A 20,332-nucleotide genomic window follows, 5' to 3' on the forward strand; every position below is an offset into this window, starting at 1 on the left:
TGTAGTTTGACAAAAGTATTCAGATTTTAAGTATTATTAAAATAATATTAATATGTAAAAGACTTAATATGCATTAAACAATAATAAAGCAATTGCTTTTCCAAAGAGGTGTCTAATGGAAGACTTTTAGGCCTTGATATCCATAGGGAATTTTTGTATTGCTTTAATGACTTTGGTTTAGTTTCTAGACCTTAATTCAGCTAAGCACAGAACCCTGTGCTCAGATCTCACTGGAGTAATGCAAATATTGAGTTAGTTGGACTAAAGCATGTGCCTATGTGCTTTGCTCTAAAAAACTGGGCGTAAATAGATGCTCAAAATTAATAATGTCCTTAAGGATTACATAGTTCTATGCCTAATTTTCATTGGTTGCCTTGACATTTCTAGTTTTAACATTTTGCAGAATTAGTAATTTCTATGAGAAATTCAGATTATGAATGAGAAGCATATTTATACTTCTCATAGTTATAACTGTGATTTTGAGATATGACTTTCAGAAACTGAAAAATGTTTGCACTATTCCTCTACTAGAAAATGTAACTTCTTTTTAATGTAATTCCTGCAAAGACTTACATTCTTTTTACACTCTTTTCTGGATTCATGAAAATAGATGTAAAATAATACTATATGGAATTTAATTTATACAAGTGATCTGCCTATATGGTATAGATTACAGGGCTTCATTTCTTCAGACATGCTTTATTAAATTCAAAAATAAAAGCAAATGTTTATTCTATTTTTCAACATTTTTTCCTGAATAATTACTTCCAGGTTGCATGACAAAAACAGTGAAAGAACTCTTGATATTGAGCTGACTCAACCTGTTATTATTATAAATAGTAGCCTTTGACTTTATTCTGCAGGTATAGTTTTCTAAGAGAAATTATGTTTAAAAAGAAACTTTCTTTCTGCTTAGGCTGTATCGAGGAAGAGCGTATGCAAAGCAGCAGCAGTACAGGAATGCAATACAAGATTTAGCAGCAGCAATTCATCTGGATCCTTCTTGTTGGTTAGCATTCTACTATAGAGGCTGCATACTACGACAGGTTGATCCAAAAAGAGCTGTGCAGGACTTCAGTGTTTCTGGTATTGCTTTTTTCTCTTAATGATGGGTATGTTTTTCTTAAGAGAAGTGACCATTCTTCAGTAATTACTATACTGAAACATAACACGTATTTCATATTACAAATATTGAAGCGTGTGATTATTGTTCAGAATTTGGTAAAAACGTGCTCATTTTCATTTCTATTAAGTAGGATACTTTATAATAAGACTAATAAAACTAGAGAAAAAATAAGTTGCATGGAGTAACTGAAATATATGTGAATGTCTGAACTGTTGATGTTTATTCTCTCTCCCACAGTACTCATCAATGACACTTGGGAAAATTTCCGTTCTTTTCTTCATCGTGGGATTGTTTACTCAGAACAGTGTCAATGGTCACTTGCAATCTGTGACTTTCAAAGTGTTCTAGCTTTGGACAGGTGATCAGACTTCAGAATTTTAGTCAATTTTGTTTGTATTCTGATTACCTGGGGACACAAAAATACTAGGAAAGGAAAGTAGAATCAGAACTGTTATTCAGCAAACAGGAAATAAATCACACAAAACCATAATGTAGGCTTTTTAAGATCTTTTGCCTCATTTTCTGCAGTCTGAGTATAATAAGATTAATTATTACTGTATTTAAGAACTAAATTTTTTTTTACCTTACATGGCAACAAGACAGAGAAATTTTCCAGGCTTGGTAGACAAAGATAAAAGTGAAGTCCAAATTAAAATTGACTACTCATACGATAATAATTTAATTTATTTTTTACGGGGGGGGAAATCTATCCACAGTGCTGGCAAATAGTCAAACTACTTTTTTTTTGCCCAAAAGAAAACACTACAGTGTTCTCTTTAGCAGAAGGCAGTAAGGTATGTCCCTGAAATAAAATTAAAAAAGCTATATGTGGTCCTTGAAAGTGGGTGACTGAAGCTATCACCAGAGCTGAGGCTCCTCTGAACTGCATTTCCTGCTGCCACTTCAGAAAATACCTCAGAAGCAGGAATCTGTGACACTTCTGCCATGCAAGAGGTCTCACAATACACAGCGAGACTCCCATACCAGTTAGCTGAGTTAATTACCTTGCTCTAAAGGTACTCAGCTCTTTTTCAGCCTTGGGCAGTCACATCCTGAGCAAAGGCTTCTGTTCCAACCTGTACCACGCTTACAGACCCCTCAGCTCTTCCTTTGTCTGTGTTTTGCTATAGGAAGTTCTTGGGCTTTGCCAAGAAACAGCCTGTAAGAGTGGGCTGTACAAGGCTTTGCAGATCTTGGAAATACAGGTCTTCCTGGCAGCTACCAGTTGAAATGACAGGGAATAAGGGAGCAGGCCGTATGGAAAACATGTAACCTTTGTCATACCTTGAAAACTACCATGTTTTTAGTGTTGAATAATTCAGTATTTCTTGGTGTATTCAGTATATACAGAATTATGAGCCAGTTCTGCTTCTAGTCCAATTTCTACAGCAGAGACCTTTTATCATTTCTTCCCAATTCACTTTTGGAGTGCTGTTTTTGGTGACCAGAGAGTCTCTAGCATGCAGCCAAACATCATAAGCTACTGAAGTGCTTTTTAATGAGCTATCACCTATACTAGCAATTCAATTCTTTAGCTCAGTGTGTTTGCAAAATAGACGTGGTAAATCTCATAAAAGTAGACAAAAATTGTATAAGTTATGGTTACTACAATGACATATTTCATGTTTTTAGCTCTGTCTTCTTTGCTTACCTAACCATTGGTTTGATACTGCTGTTGCATCTTGATCAGTACTACGAAGCTATTCGACAATTCAGTAATGCCATTCAAACTGATCCTCTCAATGTTCGAGCCTACGTGTGCAGAGCACAAGCCTATCATAAGGTAATGCATTCTTTTTGCTTTTGTTTGCCACTTAGTATAGTTGTTGTAAGTATTTAGATACTTAGGCCTTGGTGTTGTACAGGTATTAGACCCTGCTTAGGGCTATATGTTTCAACTAGTCCTTGTCACCATAATAAAATGACATACATTGCAGTTCTAACTATTGTTGGCATGTTAGGCAATGACACAATTACACAATCACACAGAATCACACAAAATATTTCAAATGTCATTTTATCTTTCCTGCATTGGTGTACATCTAATCTGAGCTTTAATATTTGTTTCAAATATATTAAATTTTTAAAATATATATATTTTTAAAGATAAAAAATATTTTGAAATATAGTATTTTCTAAACAGATTTTTCTTGATTTTTTCAGGAAACTCAAGTTTTCTTCCCCACAAATCAGACTGAAAACATTTTCAATATTTTAGTTTACTGTGAAACAGAGTGTATTCTCCTGCACAGGGTTTGACAATAATTTTTAGCAGGAGCTGCTTTTTTGAAATCCTCTCAGGTGTAAAAGGAGTGAAGTATGCAGTGTGATCTAATTTCTGTAGATTTCATTGGCAGAATTTAAGCAACTGTTGTGTCTGGTTTTTTTCAATAATTTGTTTTCAAACTGTTGAGAAATCACTTACATGGTTAATTTTCTTCTACAAATAAAGAAAAGGGCTTTTAACTCTGAGTCCACCTAATTGGATTGATGATGGTCTATTTTTCAACACTGTCTTTTAGAACTTCTGCCTAATAGTTTATCTTTGAGGTCATCCACCAAAGCTCAGGTTCCTTTTGTAGATTTTCATTGTTTTGGGGCGGATTATTTTTGTGGTTTGTTTATGAGGTTTTTTTCTAAATTTCAATGTAAAGGAGTTAAAGGAGCTCAGTACATGCGTCTCCTCAGTGCTGTTCTTTAATGAGAATTCCATTTAGCAGCTAATTCAGATGGATGACTCAGTCCTTGGGATCTTCACTGTAATGATCTCCTTTCTCCTCAACATCTGAAGCTCAGTGAATGGGACCACATGCACACTGAAAAACAAGTGGAAATTTATTACAGCAATGAAGATTTGTCAGGACATATGTGCATGTGGATCTCGTGACCTGATCTTTGCAGTAGCATCATAGAATAGTTTGGGTTGGAAGGGACCTTAAAGATTATCTTGTTCCAAGTCTCCTGTCATGGGCAGGGACACCTTCACATTACCCAATGCCCCATCCAACTTGGCCCCGAACACTTCCAGGGATGAGGCATCCACAGTCTCCCTAAGCAACCTGTTCCAGTGTTTCATCAGCCTCACAGTGAAGAATTATTTTTGTTTCCAGAAGTAAAGAAACTGTCAGGAGTTTGGATCTGCCATGTGGGAGAGTATGGAAATATATAGGATAAAAGTTTCAGACCTTTGTTAAAAATATGTTGAGCTCCTTTACAGAGAGATAATGTGCCTTGTGAGTTGTTACCATGTCTGCAGGACATTACATGCTGCAGAGCTACATTTACAGACATAGTACTTGTGTCTCCAAATTGTATTCATTTTAGCAATTAAATAGTTGTTTTTTCTTTATAAATTTCAGATTCATGATTTATCAAATGCTGTGAAGGATATAAATCGAGCCATTCATCTTTACCCAAATAAATCAAAACTTTGCTTGTTAAGGTACGAAAGTGAATAGTTGAGAACTGCACAGATATCTCATTTTCAAAAAAAAAAAACCCCAGCAATTTGAAATGCTGTGGGTAGACACCCTTGTGTTCTTTGAAACCTGCTCTGAATGAATTTTTTAAAATGTAGTATTTTCATGCCATTTTCAAACCCTGGAGAACTTTATTTGTATAGTGTCACCCAACTATTGTAATTATTACCTTGGAGGGAAAAAACATTGTTTCAGGGAAAAGAAGTAAATGGGTGCCATGACAATAAAGCAAGTCTGAACTTTAAAAAAAATTAACAGTTTTAAATGTTTTTCCCCAAATGGATGGGTGCTGCACTGATTTGTCTGCAGAATCTGTATAATGCAAGGGATATGAAGGACTGAGTCTAGATCAGTTTAGATTTGAACTATTCTCCCATATCTTCATCCCAGTGAAAAGTAGTGAATGTTACCAAGGCTAAAAAAATAAATTACTAGATAAAGCTGTTTCCTCTCCTGAGAAGCTGTAAGAATTAAGGAGGAAATACTAGGACAATATCCCTCAGGTCTATTAAGAGAATTAAGTATTATGTTCCAGTCAATACTACTATATTTTCCCAGTTTAAGAGGCTTTTCTCAGCTTGTCTCTCAAGAGTGTGGTTCGGCTAGCATGACCTCTTATACTGATGCCAGTATCTGAAGAGGCAAAAAAATTTCCTTGAAAAGAGAATGTACTATCACCTTATCAGTGTGTGGTGGATTTATAAACATCATTATTGAGATTATTGTTAAAGTTCTTGAGATTGTAAGGATCTCTGTAATCCAGAGACAAATGTATTTGTGTAACTCCTAAGATTTGTAGAGAGGTAAGTGTGTAATTTATTGGCACTGTTATGTGAGAGAAAGAAATAAAAAAATTGTCAGATACTTCTGATGAAAAAAAACCCAAACTTTGGATTTTTTAATGGGAAAGCATGATTTTTCCTTTTTTTATGCTAATGAAGACATATTACAGTAGTCTTTGCACTTCAAAAGGAATTCCTGGAAGTAGGTTTATTAATTACATCCAATTAATATTTAATTACAGGGGACAGTATTTAATGGAGTTGAAGAAATATGAGCTGGCAAGTTTATGTATTCACCAACTTGCAGAAATGGATGAAGGTAGCATCAATTTGCCATCAGTTTTCCTAGAAAGTTGTGAAGCATGGCAACAGTCTGTAAGCAAGGAATTGTTAAAAAAAATTAAGTTCAAACATGCAAACAGGCTAATTACCACAAATCAGCTAAAATGCAGAAACTTATTATCTAGAGTATTTTTTTGTGTGTCTGAAGCTTTTAAAGGTAATAATGGTGTACCTTATTGCCTGTACTATCACCTCTGAAGTTTCTTTGAATTCTTGTTGAGTTTTATTTCTACCTTTCATTATTGTTAATTTCTACTTTGAAGGCATATTGAGTAAGGATTCTTACAGTGCAGTCTTTCCAAACAATATATCAGTTAGAGCTGAACCTTCCCGATGCATTTGAACAGTAAAAAATGATGTAGTATAGTAGTTCCTTGATACATACTGGGCAGAAGAAACACAGGCCTGAAGCTCCTAGTGAATCCTTATGAATAACCACACTGTATGAGATTAATTTCCTTTCTCTGTTAGTGACCAAGAGTGGATACACAGGGCACAAAAATATAAAACCAGAGCTGATATGTGGTGATGGTTCCGCAGAGCAAAGCGGAAGGTAAATATTTGCAGATGTTTAGCAGTCAGCCTACACTCACTGATAAATAACTGTTCAGCTTCAGATTTTTGTAGAAATTCAGTTTACATGTGTATTTTTGTGGATGTTAAAACCAGCTTTGATATTCCTAATATTTTAATCGCATTTTAAGGTTTGTATAACATTTAAGGGTATTTTATATTGAAAACTGATAGATTGAAGTAAAAGAGATTATTGTTTTTCGTGGTGGTTTCTTTCCAGACTCTTTTCTGTCTCAGCCCGCTCAGCAAGCACACATTCAGTCATTTTGTCAAAAACAAGATAAGGCCATCGACTGCTTACTGGAAGCTATTGCAGCAAAGCCTGACCCTTCAATGTTTGTTATTTTAGGAAAAATACAAATGAAAGACAAGAAAATTAAGGTGAGAACAGTTTACATTCCACATATGCCAAGCAAGACAATGCTTGGCTTTTTTTTTCTGTATTCTTTTAATACTCAATGAAATGTGTTACTATATAAATAAATTATCAGAATACATTGTTGCTTAAATTATAAGAAGACCTGTATAAGAATTCTCAAGAGCAACATACTGGTAGTTTTGCATAAATCAGGCAATTTTAGTTTTCAGACATTTAAGATCATAAATTAAGAGATGCAGATATATACATTAAGGTCCTTGAATTGTTAGAATTGTGCTTCTGCGGAAACACTCAGAGATCAAGAGTGTGTCTAACTCCAGTAACATCAAGGAACACTTGATTAGTAATTTTTACTGAAAAGTTCCAAAGACTAATTTAAAAAAAAAAATGAAAAATAATTAGAAATGTCTAACAAATCCTGCAGATTTTCAATTAAGTGCTTTTCAACTAATAATACTCTCTGTATTTAAGGATGCTGTGAGAAGTTTTAAAAAAGCTATGAAGCTCCTGATGACTTCAGCAAAAAATATGCCTAAAACATTTGAGGCTGCAGAAATGTATTATCTCACAGGCCTGTGCTATATGGAGCAAAAAAATCTATTACGGGTTGGTATTAATTGTATAGAATATCTTAGCCTTTGACTCCAGTGCAGTAACTATGGTAACTGAGTGAATTATTTCAATATTTTAAGCAGCCTTCACTGCCTTTAGCAATTTCCTTTTGAATTCATGATGTATATTAGCTGGTCTTGCAAGTTTTTGAGTCCTATTCCTGTGCTAATGTTACAATTTTTTAATGTATGTCATTTATTGCCATTCTGATGGAATAAAAAAACAGCATTGCTTTCTTTTCTGTTTATCAGTGTATTCACTCATCTTACAGAATCAACACTCATGTAGGAATATGGGTGATTTAGTGAATTGGAAATTTAGTACATTTGGCAAAATTGGAAAAGGGAATTCAGTCTCACTAGTTAAAGCTCTCCCTAGTGTGAGTCCATGCAAGTGTTTTCTATGTTGATATTTTAGAAATTATATTTCAGTTGTTTTACTAAAAGACTCATGACAGAAACTAGAAACATTTCAAATATCAGAATTTCCATGGGAAGAGAAGATTTTCTTGCCTCGTCTGCTTCTGTGGTGGGTTGACTCTGGGTGGGTACCAGGTGCCCTCTAAAACTCTCTCTCCATTCCTCAGCTGGAGAGAGAAAATATAATGAAAAGCATGTGGGCTGAGATAAGGACAGGGAGATCACTCAGCAATTACTATCAAGGGCAAAACTACTTGACTTGGGGAAAGTTCATTTATTGTCAATCAAATCGGAGTATTGTAATGAGAAAATAAAAACAAATATTAAAATTCCCTCCCTCTCCCCATTTCCTTCTTCCTAGGCTTAATCTTACTCCTGAATTATCTGCCTGCTTCCCTGCAAACTCTGCCTTCTACCTGCAAAATTTTGCAGTCTCACTGGAGGAACAAGATTATTAAATGAATGAGGTTATGAATCCTTGAGGTTATGATTGCATTAGTTAGGCTGTTAAACATTACAAAATTTTAAGTAGCAGTAAATGGATGAAAGTGATAAACAATGCAGGTACATGGTGAGTTCCAACTGCAAAGATAGGTCATACCTAGCTGCACAGAAAATCAATTAGTTAGTTTATGGTTTCATAATCAGACCATGTTTAACCCAAATGATATGTCATCCTTTTAGGCCAGTGATGCTTTTAGTATGGCTATCAGACTACATTCAAATTACCCTGATGCTTTTTATCAGCGAGGGCTGTGTAGAATGCATCTCAGAAAAGCCAACTGCATCCAAGATTTCAATCGAGCACTTGCCCTTTGTCCGTCACATTTCCAGGTAATATAAAGACTCCTGATAATTTGCATCTGTGAGGCATTTTTTGATAGGTTCAAAGGCTAACCAACTTTGCATTTATGAATATATTTCCTTGTGTTTTTCCAGCAAACACATGGTAAGAGTTAAATAAAAGAAATTAAAAGCTTTGTAAGACATACATTTTTATAAAACTTGTAATTTCTGTCTCTTATTTAACCCTTGCTTTATAATGCTAAATAAAGCTCATTTTTTACCATGTTATCATTCTTTCACCTTCTCTACAGGCATATATGAGTCGTGCTGCTTACTATGGGAGTAAAGGTAGATACTCTAAGGCAATTCTGAATTGCAATGAGGCAATCAAAATTCTTCCTGACAGTGTGCAAGCTTATTTTTACCGAGGAACTTTAAAGTATCAAAATAAGGTGAGACTGTCTTTATTGATGTACTTTTGCATTCTCCCTTAAAACTGAAAGTATCTTATTTGACACTAGTTGAAATAATGGTAAAAGTGTTGCTGTTTAAAACCAGGAACTCCACTTTTCATTCCTTACTGAAGCTACTCTCTGGTGGTTCTGTATAACTGAAAATGATTGATTGGTTGGAGAAGCTATTGAGCATCTTCTATTCAGTTATTTTCCTCCTCCACAATAGATTCTTACCCAGTGACAGACAGAAGTGTCAAAGCTGTACAAATATATGTTCTATGTTAGGTTAGGATATAAATTTTAAGCTAGAAAAATTAAGGATTGTTTATGTATTGCAGTATTTGTATGTGATGTAAGGAAACACCAACAATGTTTGTTTGCCCAGTCTTGGCACAAATGGAGCTTCCGAAGAAGTGCTCCCTCTGCAGTCAAGACTGCAGTACGTTGTCCACAGAAGACATAGTGAAATGGCTGGATACCTTTCAGTACTGATGAAGAACCAAAGTGTAAAACTATGAAATAAAATTTTCCAATAGGCTATTGTTTGAGGAAGAGTATGTAGTTCCATGAAGTCTGAAATACAATTTATACAGTGTATTTTTCATTTGCAGACATTTAAAGCTGCAATTGAAGATCTTTCAAAAACTATCAACCTCAACAAGACCTGCATTTTTGCATATTATAACAGAGCTACCTGTTACCAGGAAATAAAGGACTTCAAAAAGGTATAGCATTAACTTTTTGTCAACATTACATGAGCACTAAGTTCTTTGTATTAGGTAGTAAACTGCTGTTGACAATTAGTCAGAATTTTTGACCTCTTGCAGTATCTTCCTGAATAATTGTGCCCTTCAGAAAACTTTTTTTTAAAAAAATGTTTTTTTAATCCTTACTGTCATTATTATATCATTTTATATCCCTTTGAAAATATAAGAATTATATCCAGAAGACTACATTGAAACAGAGATTTGGACCACATCCAACCCTCATTCACAGCTGTGTTTATATTTCTGTTAACTTGTCTGTGACCTGTCTCAAAGTATTTTTGCTTTCTATCTGTGTTATAAAGCAAAGGCACAGCAGGGCACACAAAGATACCATCCATCTTCAGATTCTAAGCATCATCATGGTGAATTGTCCTTTAGATAAAGCCTACTTTCTTGGATTTCTCAAGTCAAATCGACTTTGGGCAAAGGCCATTTGTACTTAGAGGTTAAATGGCCAAGAATGACACAGATGGGGAAAGAAATAGGTGATTACAGTAACTGAAGGTAAAAGTTTAAGATGTGAAAGAGAAAGTTCCTTTATAAATGCGTTGTTCTTTGCTATCCATCTCCAAAAAGTCACTTAAAGTACAAGGGAAGTTGCAGAAAATATGTAGTATATAATTGACAGAAGTTTATTAGATCTAACAAGAACTGGATTGTTTTCTGTAAGCTGTTTTTAATATCAGTTTTATTTTAGAAGTGTCAAAGAATAGGACTACTCTTAAATGGCTAGTATGTGGAGTATTGCAAAAACTTTTTTTTTTTTGTCATATTAGCTCTAAACTCTCTAGTTATTCTTAAGTGTACTGTATGTTCATTCTTAAGGTGAAAAAAAGTCAGGCTAGTACTTTGTCAGATCAAGAATTGGTGAAATACTGTTCAGATTTGACAAATTGAAGAACTGAGTCTTTAGTCTATATAGTCATGTCACAATTTGCTCTTTTACAAAATTACTTAATTCAACTTGTGCTTAGATTTTTCAGTTTATTGTATTTGAAGATATTTTTAAAAGTACCTTACTTTGGCATTTATTAATGACTAATTAATGTCGCATAATTTTGTGTGTTTTTTGTTTGCTTTTTAAAGAGAATTTGGACATAAAATTCGGAAGTAAGAAGTATGGAAGCTTTATTTTTAGCTCTGAAATTTATGTAATGACAAAATAAGTTTTAATTATGTCCATTTAATATATTTGCTTTATCTTAGCTTCTGTAGTCTGGGAGTTGGTAGCTATGTCATTATTAAATTCTGTTAAATTCAATCTAGAAGCAGTGAAACACTGGAGTAGCCACACTGAAGTCTGTGTGTATGCACATGATTTGTAGAAATTTGAAAGCACATCTTTTAAATTTTGAAGTATCATTGTGTCTCTTGGAATAAACTGTGGTTTAAAATAAATTTTATGTTTTTCTAGGCTTTGAAAGATTATGGAATTCTTCTTCTGCTTGAGCTGAGTAAGGAAATATCTTTTAAAGTGTTAATTAATCGTGGACTGGTCTACGTGGCACTTGAAGATTATGCTAATGCATGTGAGGTACAAAATCTTTGTTTGAGTAAAGGAAACATAGAGTTTTCTTTTAAATATAAGCCTTTGCTGATATAAAGATGAGCCTGACAATTTTTATTTTCTCCTGAACCAGTTTATGTACAGTTCTCATTTGCTCAATACCCAATACCAGTCTGCCAGTGAAGATACAAATGCATGCAGTTTTACTCGTTTTGCAGCTTTATGCTGCCAGAGTTAAACATGAGAGTTGCACAAAATTTAATAAACAGGAACCTGATTTTTTTCTTCTTCTTAATTTTGAAGTAATTTCTGCTGGGTCCAAAGCAGTATTAATTAATTGCAGAAGACTAAACAAATAGACGTTCTAATTCAGTGGGTTTGTTCCTCTGCATGTTTGTGCCTATGTGTGTGTAAATTACCTTTTTTGTTGAAAGATCAGAAAGGGTAGGACCTCAAGATAATGTTCTTAAATGTAAGAAAATAGTACGTGTTTCTGGTACTGACTCACAGTGCAAATGACTCTTACTCCATGGGACTCCCATAGCAATATTGTGTTGAAACTTAACAGTGTTAAACATTGCTCTTTCACATACATGGGGTTTTATTTTCTATTTAAAATAATTTTAAAGTTTTCTAAAATTTTAGCTTTTCTTGGCTTGAAAGCAGGAGTATTTATTTTCAGTATAATGACTCATTAAGTAAATCACTCCTACTACTGATTGCTTTCCCATGCAGAAGCCTAAAGAGCTTCCTTACATCATAATTGAAATGAATGCATTTGAATTTAAAAGTACCTGTACAGTTTTTACAATTGTATCACATATATCAAAACCACAAACACTTTGAAAAATGTTCTGTTGAAAAGGCCAAAGTCAAAATCCCCATGTCTTTCAATGGAACATTGTGTGTAAAGTCTTCCAATGAAAATATGAGTTAGGTTTTCTACACTTGTAAAAGTAAAAGCAGAATATAACTAGATAATTTTATTAATATGGATATGAATTATGGAAGAATTGTACTGAAATTGCATAGAGCAAAATATATTTTCAACATATATGTCTTTAATAGTATAGCAGCTGAAGTACAGTATTATTATTAAAAAAAAAAAAAAAAGAAAAAAAGAAAAAAAAGAGTAAGTTTCTGGAAGGTTTCATTTCTGGAAGTGTTTCTTCCAGCTTTGTAGAAAATACTATGACATAACTTTGTAGCACTTATTCTGTCAAAGTCTGGGACGAGGAATATGAAAACATTAAACACATCTCCATCTGTCAAATGCCTTGGTCAGAAGTCAGTCTCTTGTTTCATATGGAAGTATAAAATTGTTTAGGGAAAACCACAGTTGTAGGTGAAGTGAAACAATAGAAATTTGCATGGTTTAATGTCTGTTCTTTTCAGGATTTTAAAGAAGCAATGTTGCTTAGTCCAGATGATAGCCAAATCTTTCAAGCTATTGGAGTCTGCTGCTATAAGTAAGATATGCAGTTTTGTTTGACACAGAGTAGAGAAAAGGAATAATTCCTGAGCTTTATATTCCTGTGTACCTTTTCATAGAGAATACACTGAGAACTGGGGGAGGGAAAAATGGTAAAGAAGAATATCAAAAAAGAAAATTAATTATTTTTCAAGATTAAAAGCTGCTATTAAAATCTCCTGGAATAAAAAAACTATGGTTCATGACTATGATAGGAGGAAATACCAAGGTGATAAAACAGACCCAAGAGAAAGACTGAAAAACAAAGAATTATGAGATAAACAGAGATACTATTCCACACCCTCAGATGGAAAATGAAGTAGCTATAAGGTTGTGTTGGTTTGTTCCGCATTACTTAGCATTAGTTAAATTTCTGTTTTAATACTCCCTTTGTCCTTTAAATAAAAGCAAAAGTCTCAATGGTCATACTTGCTTGAATTTTTTCTTTTGAATTTCTGAACTGTAGTTTCATCAAGATGAGATTTATATGGAAAGACTAACTTAAATCTGCTAATAACTTGATGAATGCTGAATCCTGCTTCTAAGAACTGAGCATATGATCTTTGTGCCCATTTCAGCTGCCAAAAGGAGTCACTAGTAACTATGTAATAGCAAGCTGTATACTCCCTTAAAATGCATTTGCAGTCTCTAACCACATGGCTGCCTATCAAGACCACTGGAATCGGACTCCCATTTTTTTTCCAACAAGTGTACTATTAAAATCCATTTGATTTACAACCACTGAGGTTATTTGTTAGCTGAATGTATTTAAGCTTTCCTCTCAGTAGACAAGTCACGCTGTGCTTCAGGTATGCAGGCAGTTTATATTCAGACATCTTTCAATATCATCTTGGTAAAATGATTTTGTATTTTGATATGTTAAGGTTTTTGATTTTTGCATAAAGCTTCTAACATTCATAGACAGTTCAGGTATGTTAAACGTGTTTGCTCATGGCTTTTGAACAGCATGAATGACTCAGTCTCTCTGCTGAGTACAGCTGTTGAAAAGGTGAAAATGTGGTCAGCAGAAGTTAGTGAGAGTTTTCCTGTTTACTTCTCATGTCAAGATATTCAAACGAGGTCTGCAAGGCTAAAGAAAAGTCAAAAAAAAATGTCCCACTCAGTCAGAACTGAAATACTTTTGATGGGCACTATGTATTTGCTGCTCAGCTCCTAAACTGAGACATTTTTTAATATAGAATTTTTGAACAGAAAATATTGCCATCTCTATTTTTAGACTTCATGAATTTGAAGAAGCTGTAAGATCATTTGACAAGGTTCTCAAACTAGATCCTCTTTCTGTGGATGCCTATGTTGCACGAGGAAAGTTGTACATGGAAAGTGGCCATGAAGCTGGTTGTAAACAAGCACAGAAAGATTTCTCAAGAACAATTCACCTGAATCCATTGTGTATAGAAGCCAGAATTTGCTTAGGATACAACTTGGAGGTAACATACAATAATTCATTGCTAATGCTAATTTGAATTAAACAAAATTACATCAGTCTTGTATGCATACTATTACATGCATGAGCTAATTTTAATGAACATAAACTATTCCAGGTACTTAAGACAAGCCTTAAGCATCTTAATTATTTTTAAGTAAATGGATAGACCATTATTTTCTTTTCCCATTTGTGCTCAGTGTTCTTGGAGTTCTGCTCTTGAATAATGGCATATCAAGGAACTCATTTGATTTGTATGTATAAATAAACTAACATGAAGAATTGGCATGTTTTGCGTGGATGAGTTGTTTACTGAAGTAAAAAGCAGCCAAAGTACTGACAGATCTGTGTAACTCAAAATCTTGTGTGTCCTAACTGTCCAGTTTACAGTTAGCAAATCTGCTAAAATCTCTTGATAAAAGCTTTATGGGGTCTGAAAACTGCCTAACTAAATAGAAAATGAAATTCTATCAAAGGGATAGAAGGGTGTAACTTGACCATTTTTGTTTGTATCTAATATCTGTCATTTGGTTACTGTGCTTTACTATATCCAGTTGCTGAGATGTCTTGAACTTTCACAAATCTTGATTATTTGTTACCTGGAAAAATGAGGGACTAATGTTAGTAGCCTGTGTCAAGTGGTCTTGCATAGGTGTCATGCCAGTTTCTTTTTATAGCTTTGCCAATACACCTGAATTCTAACTAATGCTTCCACAGTGTTTTGGAAAGTACTGTGCAAGAGTAATGTACTTTTTAGTACATTAGAGTAAGAAGCACTGTGCCTGCAGTAATTACGTTGCTGAATAAGTAGGAATTAGGAATCTTTGGGGCAGGAGGCAAGCCATAAAGTTCATATAGTAGCAAATGCTTAATTTAACACCTAAATCTCATTAGATGCCTTCTATTTAGCCCGGTTATACTTTCTGGGATTCAAACGTAGACACATGGAAAAGTATTTTGATGTGGAGAATGATATTATTAGCTTTCCACGTTTGCTTAATTTATCCATATATTAGATAAAATTTTGCCTGTAGTCCCAAGTGGCTTGCTTGCCCAGAATTAAGCACTTTCTTGACTGTGCTAAGTCCTTTATGAGGTACAGTATGCCAGACTTCCATTTGACCATGAATGGGAGGTACTTTTGCTAAGCAACCTAGTGGTTTAGTTCTATTGCTCTCTGAAGGACAATATATATATATAAATCCTCAGATCACAAGCTCATCTGGAGTTTTAATCTGCCAAGGGATGGGATGAGCAGCAAGAAAGGCTTCTACAAGTATATCAGTAGCAAATGGAAAAGCTGGGCAAATATGGGTCTGCTGCTGAATGTAACTGGGGATCTGGTGCCAAAGCACATGCAGAAGGCAGAGGTACTCAATGCTCTCTTCACCCTAGTCCTTACTAGTCTTCTTCACTAGTAAGATTGGCTTTCAGGAATTCCAGGAGCAGTGGGAAAGTCCAGAGCAAGGAAGACTTTGATGGAGAAGGACCAGGCTAAAGAACATTAAACAAAATGGACATACACAAGGCTATGGGACCTAATGGAATATATCCATGGGTGTGGAGGAGCTAGTCAACATCATTGCAAGGCCACTCTTAATTATCTTTGAAAGGTCATGGCAATTGGTAGAGGTTCCTAAAGATGGAAGAAAGTAAATGTCATTCTTCAAAAATGGCAAGAAGGAGGATCTGGACATTTACGGACAGATCAGCTTTACTTCCCTGGAGGAATGGTGGAGCAAATAATTCTGTAAACTATTTTTAATCACTTGAATTATTACAAGGTTATTGGAAGCACTCAGCATGAATTTATGAAGGAGAAATTATGCATAACCAATCTGGTAGCCTTCTATGATGAAATTATTAGTTTGGTGGATAAGAGGGATGCAGTGAATGTTGTATATCTTGACTTTAGTAAAGCTTTCAGTAACCTTTCATAAGGTTTTCATAGAAATTCTGGTGAAGTATCACAGAATCACAGAATACTTTGAGTTGGAAGGGACCTTAAATTTCATCTAGTTCCAACCTCCCTGCTGCAGGCATCATTTCCTGATGTTGAGGTTTGATTCTTGGCTATAGTCACTAGGCAAATCTTTTGTTGAAACAGTAATCAATGAATCAGACAGTTATCTAGCCCGAGCATGTGAATCTAGCCCAAAGCAAGCAAATTTTGAAACCAGACTCAACTGTCAGGCTTGGAGGGTCATTATTAGTACTATAAAGTCCAGATAGAGGCCAGTCACTGACCCCAGGGGACAGTAATGGGCCCAGTACTGTTTAACATCTTCATTAATGAACTGGATGATGGGAACAGAGTGCATTTTCAGGAAGTTTGCAAATCATAAAAAATTGGGAGGAATGATTGATACACCAAATGGTTGTGTTGCCATTGAGAGTAAAAAGAAAGTAGATCCTGGCTTTTTATGATGCCCAGTGGGAGGACAGGAAATAATGGGTACAGGAAATTCCATTTAAACATAAGATTTCTTTTCCCCTTTTTTGCACTGTGGTAATGAACACTGGAACAGACTGTGCACAGTGATTATGCATCCTTGGAGATGTCCAAAATCTTGACTGTACATAGCCCTGGGCAACTTGATCTAACTGACCCTGCCTTGAGCAGAGGGGTTGGCCTAGGTAGTCTCCAGTGACCCCTTCCAAACTCAGCCATTCTGATTGAGTAATACAGAAGAGGAAATACTTGCAGCTAAAACCATTGTGACAGATATATTACATAGTTAAAAAATAGTATTGCATAATTAACAAGATATTTTAGTTATTTTTTAATGTAATTTAGTTAACTGCATTTGTAAATATAAGCATGGTTCCATTCTCTGATGTAATTTTTTTAAAGTGAGGCCATCAGTATGTTTGACATTTCTTAGATTTCTTATTGTAGTTACATTGCAATTAATTTTAGGCTGTTGGAAAACTTCAGAAAGCTTGGAGCCAGTTTACAGTTGCCATTTGCATTGACCCAAAATGCAGTGCTGCATATGATGGACGAGCTTCTGTCTGTCTTCAAATGGGTGAAGCTTTTGCTGCATTTCAAGATACAAATGCTGCATTAAAGGTGAATGTTAAAGTGATTTTGCTAAAATCAGCCTATTGCTATGAAGCCAACCATTACTGTACATGCATAGTTGCCAATTCAGATTAGAAGGTGCAATTCAGTTTTTCTTTGAAGTAAATACATATTTGAAAAACAGAGTAAATTACTGTAGAAGTGGGCATTTCCCCTGAGTCAGAATGCATCATCTGTTTTCTTTCAGCTCACTACCACTGCTCTGCGGCTAACAAATCGGGGTGTTATCAATCAGGTAATGGGATATCCATCCTGTGCCATGAAGGACTATCAACAAGCAATTTCTGTTGACCCCAACTATGCATTAGCCTATTTAAATGCAGCAAATCTGTACTTCTGTAATCGGCAGTTTTCGCAAGTAAGTCTACTGTCTGTCTCTATACTGTCTTCAGGTTTTTTTCCTTGAATAAGTACTGTTGGTGTAAAAGCTACCTTTATATGAAGCTTTCTTACATGGAATTTCATAGTTCTTTACCAGAATATTAAATAATTTGCAATAATTAATAAATAATAATTGCATTACTACTATATATTTTATCATTGACATGAATGAATTGAGAATCATGATAGCAAGGATATACTACACAACAATTTGTAAATAAATGAGATACCAAAATCCTACCAGTGATCCAGCAACTGCCCTCCAGCCTATACCCCATACATTTAATAACTTGTCCAGATTCGCTATAGCATCATGGCAAGAAGAATTAAAAGAATCTCATGCTAATGTACTTCAATCAAGAAGTCAAATCTTCCTCCTGCTACCACCGCAACTTATAGAGTTTTGCATCAGCTCATTTCTGCTTAAATTCAGTGCATATCTTCAAATGAAGAAGAGCTGGGTACTGAGATGCCTCTTGTAAATTTGAGATCTGTTTGAAGGCAAGGACCATTGAATTTTTCTCTGTGTGAGGAGGCCCTGGCAATGATTTTTTCCAATAACGCTTCCTGGACTTAGGCTTAGGCTTTTATTGGATTGGATTTCTGCGGCTCGGCAAGGCTTGTGTGAGCATGAAATCTCTTTTCTTATGCATCAAGTATAATTCTTCTGTGACTGGACTTGCATACACAGTTCTTCCTCTTTAATGTGTTTCTGTGACTCCTTACCCTGTCTCACAGAGGTTGTCTGATTATGAAGAAAGAAGTTAAAGAATACATGTTGCATTAAAAACTGTTGTCTGTTAATTCAAATTGACCTCCCTCTGTAGCTTATTTCTTCTGTTGTGTAATTACAGTTCAGCCTAAACAGCTTTTCTTTTTTCAAAAGTCTGGGTGGCATGTGAACTATTTGTGGATAAACATGCTGGTACTGTGTCTCTTTTCTAGGCACAAAGAACATTAAACAGAATGAGATAAGCTTTAAGAATGTTAATGGCTTAGAGAAGCAAACTGGAGTTTACAAGTTGTACATAAGCCGTTTTCTCAAATTAAACGTATACTTTGTCTTCTATTCATGTGTTTTGTAGGCTCATTGCTATTATTCCAAGGTATTACAACTTGACCCAAGAAATGAATCTGCTATTATGAATCGTGCCATTACAAATACTTTACTAAACAATATTGAAGAAGCAAAAGAAGACTTTGAGAAGGCAATTTGTCTTTGCCCATTCTCTGCAGAAGTGTATTTTAACAGGGCCAACTTCTATAATGGATTAAAGCAATATAAACTAGCTGAGAAAGACATTTCAACAGGTAATCTTTATTTACCCATTAATGATTATGTTTGGTATCCTACTAATGAATATGATAACAAATTACTTGGCTGTATTAAATAATTCAGAATTATGTCAGTGTTTTTGCTAGCATATTTTCCACTCAATTTGATCATATATTATGATGTGATTAAAAATGGGTTCCCAAAACTGGGAGACTTCTAATAATGCAAATTAGAATAGAAACTGTTTCATACAATGTTTGCCATGAGCAGCAGAATAGAACCCCATTCTAAATGAAATTGTGGCAAGTAGTAATGTGAAAGTGTTATAGTTAACAAGACTGAAAATGTTCTGTGTATTTGTGTGTGCGTTATGATATCTAGGTGCCTAGAAAACAGCATTCAGGTTGCTTGTTTTATATATAAACACAAAATTTAATCAACATGCTCTTTGTAGAAGAAGATTTGAAACGTTGTTTGGCTTCTATAAGCTTTTCAGTTGGGAATAGACATGGTTCATAGAGCTGAAACCAACTTTTATCCAGATCTTTATGAAAAACAAATCTTTCATTTTGTTTCAAAACAGGTTGGCTCTATTACTTGTTATTTCCGTCCTTCCTGCTATCATGAGATTCAGCAACTCTGAATACTTGTTCCAGTAAATAAAGCAATGTTTTGTTTGTATTAATTTTATAATAATGTGAACGTTTTCTACCTAGACTTTAGTAAAGCATTTTGCATAGTTTCCCACAGCATCCTTCTGGGGAGACTGGCTGCTCATGGCTTGGATGCTTCTATGCTTTGTTGAGTAAAAACTGTCTGGATGCCCGGCTCAAAGAGTTGTGATGAATGGGGTTAAATCCAGTTGGCAGCTGGTCACAAGTGGAGTTCCTCAGGACTCTGTTTAATATCTTTATGAGTGATCTGGAGGAAGGGATTGAGTGCACCCCCAGTAAATTTGCAGGAGATGCTAAGTTTCAATTTCTCTTGTGAAAGGAGAAGAATTTGAGCACTGGAAAAAGATTTTCGACTCTGCTTCTCTTTATGTTAATATGATAATGTTAAAAAAAGAACCTAACATTCTGTTTCTTATTTTTGCAGCATTGTCAATTCAGCCTAACAATGCCTTGATGTATAAATTTAGAGCTGATATTCGTGGTAAATTGGGTTTCAATAAAGAGGCTGTAGAAGACTACAGACAAGCAATCAGCATTCAAGATCAAACTCATTCAATGTGAAAAGATACCAGTTCTCATGCCAGTTGGTTTCTGTTTACAGATTTCTCAGACAGATGGCTTCAATTAGAAGAAGCTCAACATGCAAGAAAAAAAAAGAAAAAATATCTTAATTTTTTAATAGTCTACACACGTTTTGTTCTCTTAAGTAATATAATCACCTTGATGGTACAAAACTACCAAAGTAATTTAAGAATTCAATTTTTGCAAGTTAGA

General features: G+C 34.7%; 1 protein-coding gene across 1 annotated transcript in view; it reads left to right on the forward strand.

Moving 5' to 3' along the window:
* TTC6 (tetratricopeptide repeat domain 6) overlaps positions 1 to 20,119 on the forward strand; it is a 54,889-nt gene extending 34,770 nt beyond the window's left edge. Inside the window, exons 12-28 of the mRNA XM_030452483.1 lie at positions 917 to 1,086; positions 1,364 to 1,484; positions 2,759 to 2,909; positions 4,486 to 4,568; positions 5,630 to 5,762; positions 6,540 to 6,683; positions 7,153 to 7,287; positions 8,397 to 8,546; positions 8,810 to 8,950; positions 9,565 to 9,678; positions 11,135 to 11,254; positions 12,623 to 12,696; positions 13,936 to 14,146; positions 17,063 to 17,215; positions 17,415 to 17,585; positions 18,694 to 18,919; positions 19,983 to 20,119. Coding sequence (XP_030308343.1) covers positions 917 to 1,086; positions 1,364 to 1,484; positions 2,759 to 2,909; positions 4,486 to 4,568; positions 5,630 to 5,762; positions 6,540 to 6,683; positions 7,153 to 7,287; positions 8,397 to 8,546; positions 8,810 to 8,950; positions 9,565 to 9,678; positions 11,135 to 11,254; positions 12,623 to 12,696; positions 13,936 to 14,146; positions 17,063 to 17,215; positions 17,415 to 17,585; positions 18,694 to 18,919; positions 19,983 to 20,119 — 2,434 coding nt within the window. The remainder of the gene's footprint in view (positions 1 to 916; positions 1,087 to 1,363; positions 1,485 to 2,758; positions 2,910 to 4,485; positions 4,569 to 5,629; positions 5,763 to 6,539; positions 6,684 to 7,152; positions 7,288 to 8,396; positions 8,547 to 8,809; positions 8,951 to 9,564; positions 9,679 to 11,134; positions 11,255 to 12,622; positions 12,697 to 13,935; positions 14,147 to 17,062; positions 17,216 to 17,414; positions 17,586 to 18,693; positions 18,920 to 19,982) is intronic.
* Positions 20,120 to 20,332: the final 213 nt, after the last annotated feature.

Source organism: Calypte anna, chromosome 5A (assembly GCF_003957555.1).
Source record: "Calypte anna isolate BGI_N300 chromosome 5A, bCalAnn1_v1.p, whole genome shotgun sequence".
Taxonomy (NCBI): domain Eukaryota; kingdom Metazoa; phylum Chordata; class Aves; order Apodiformes; family Trochilidae; genus Calypte; species Calypte anna.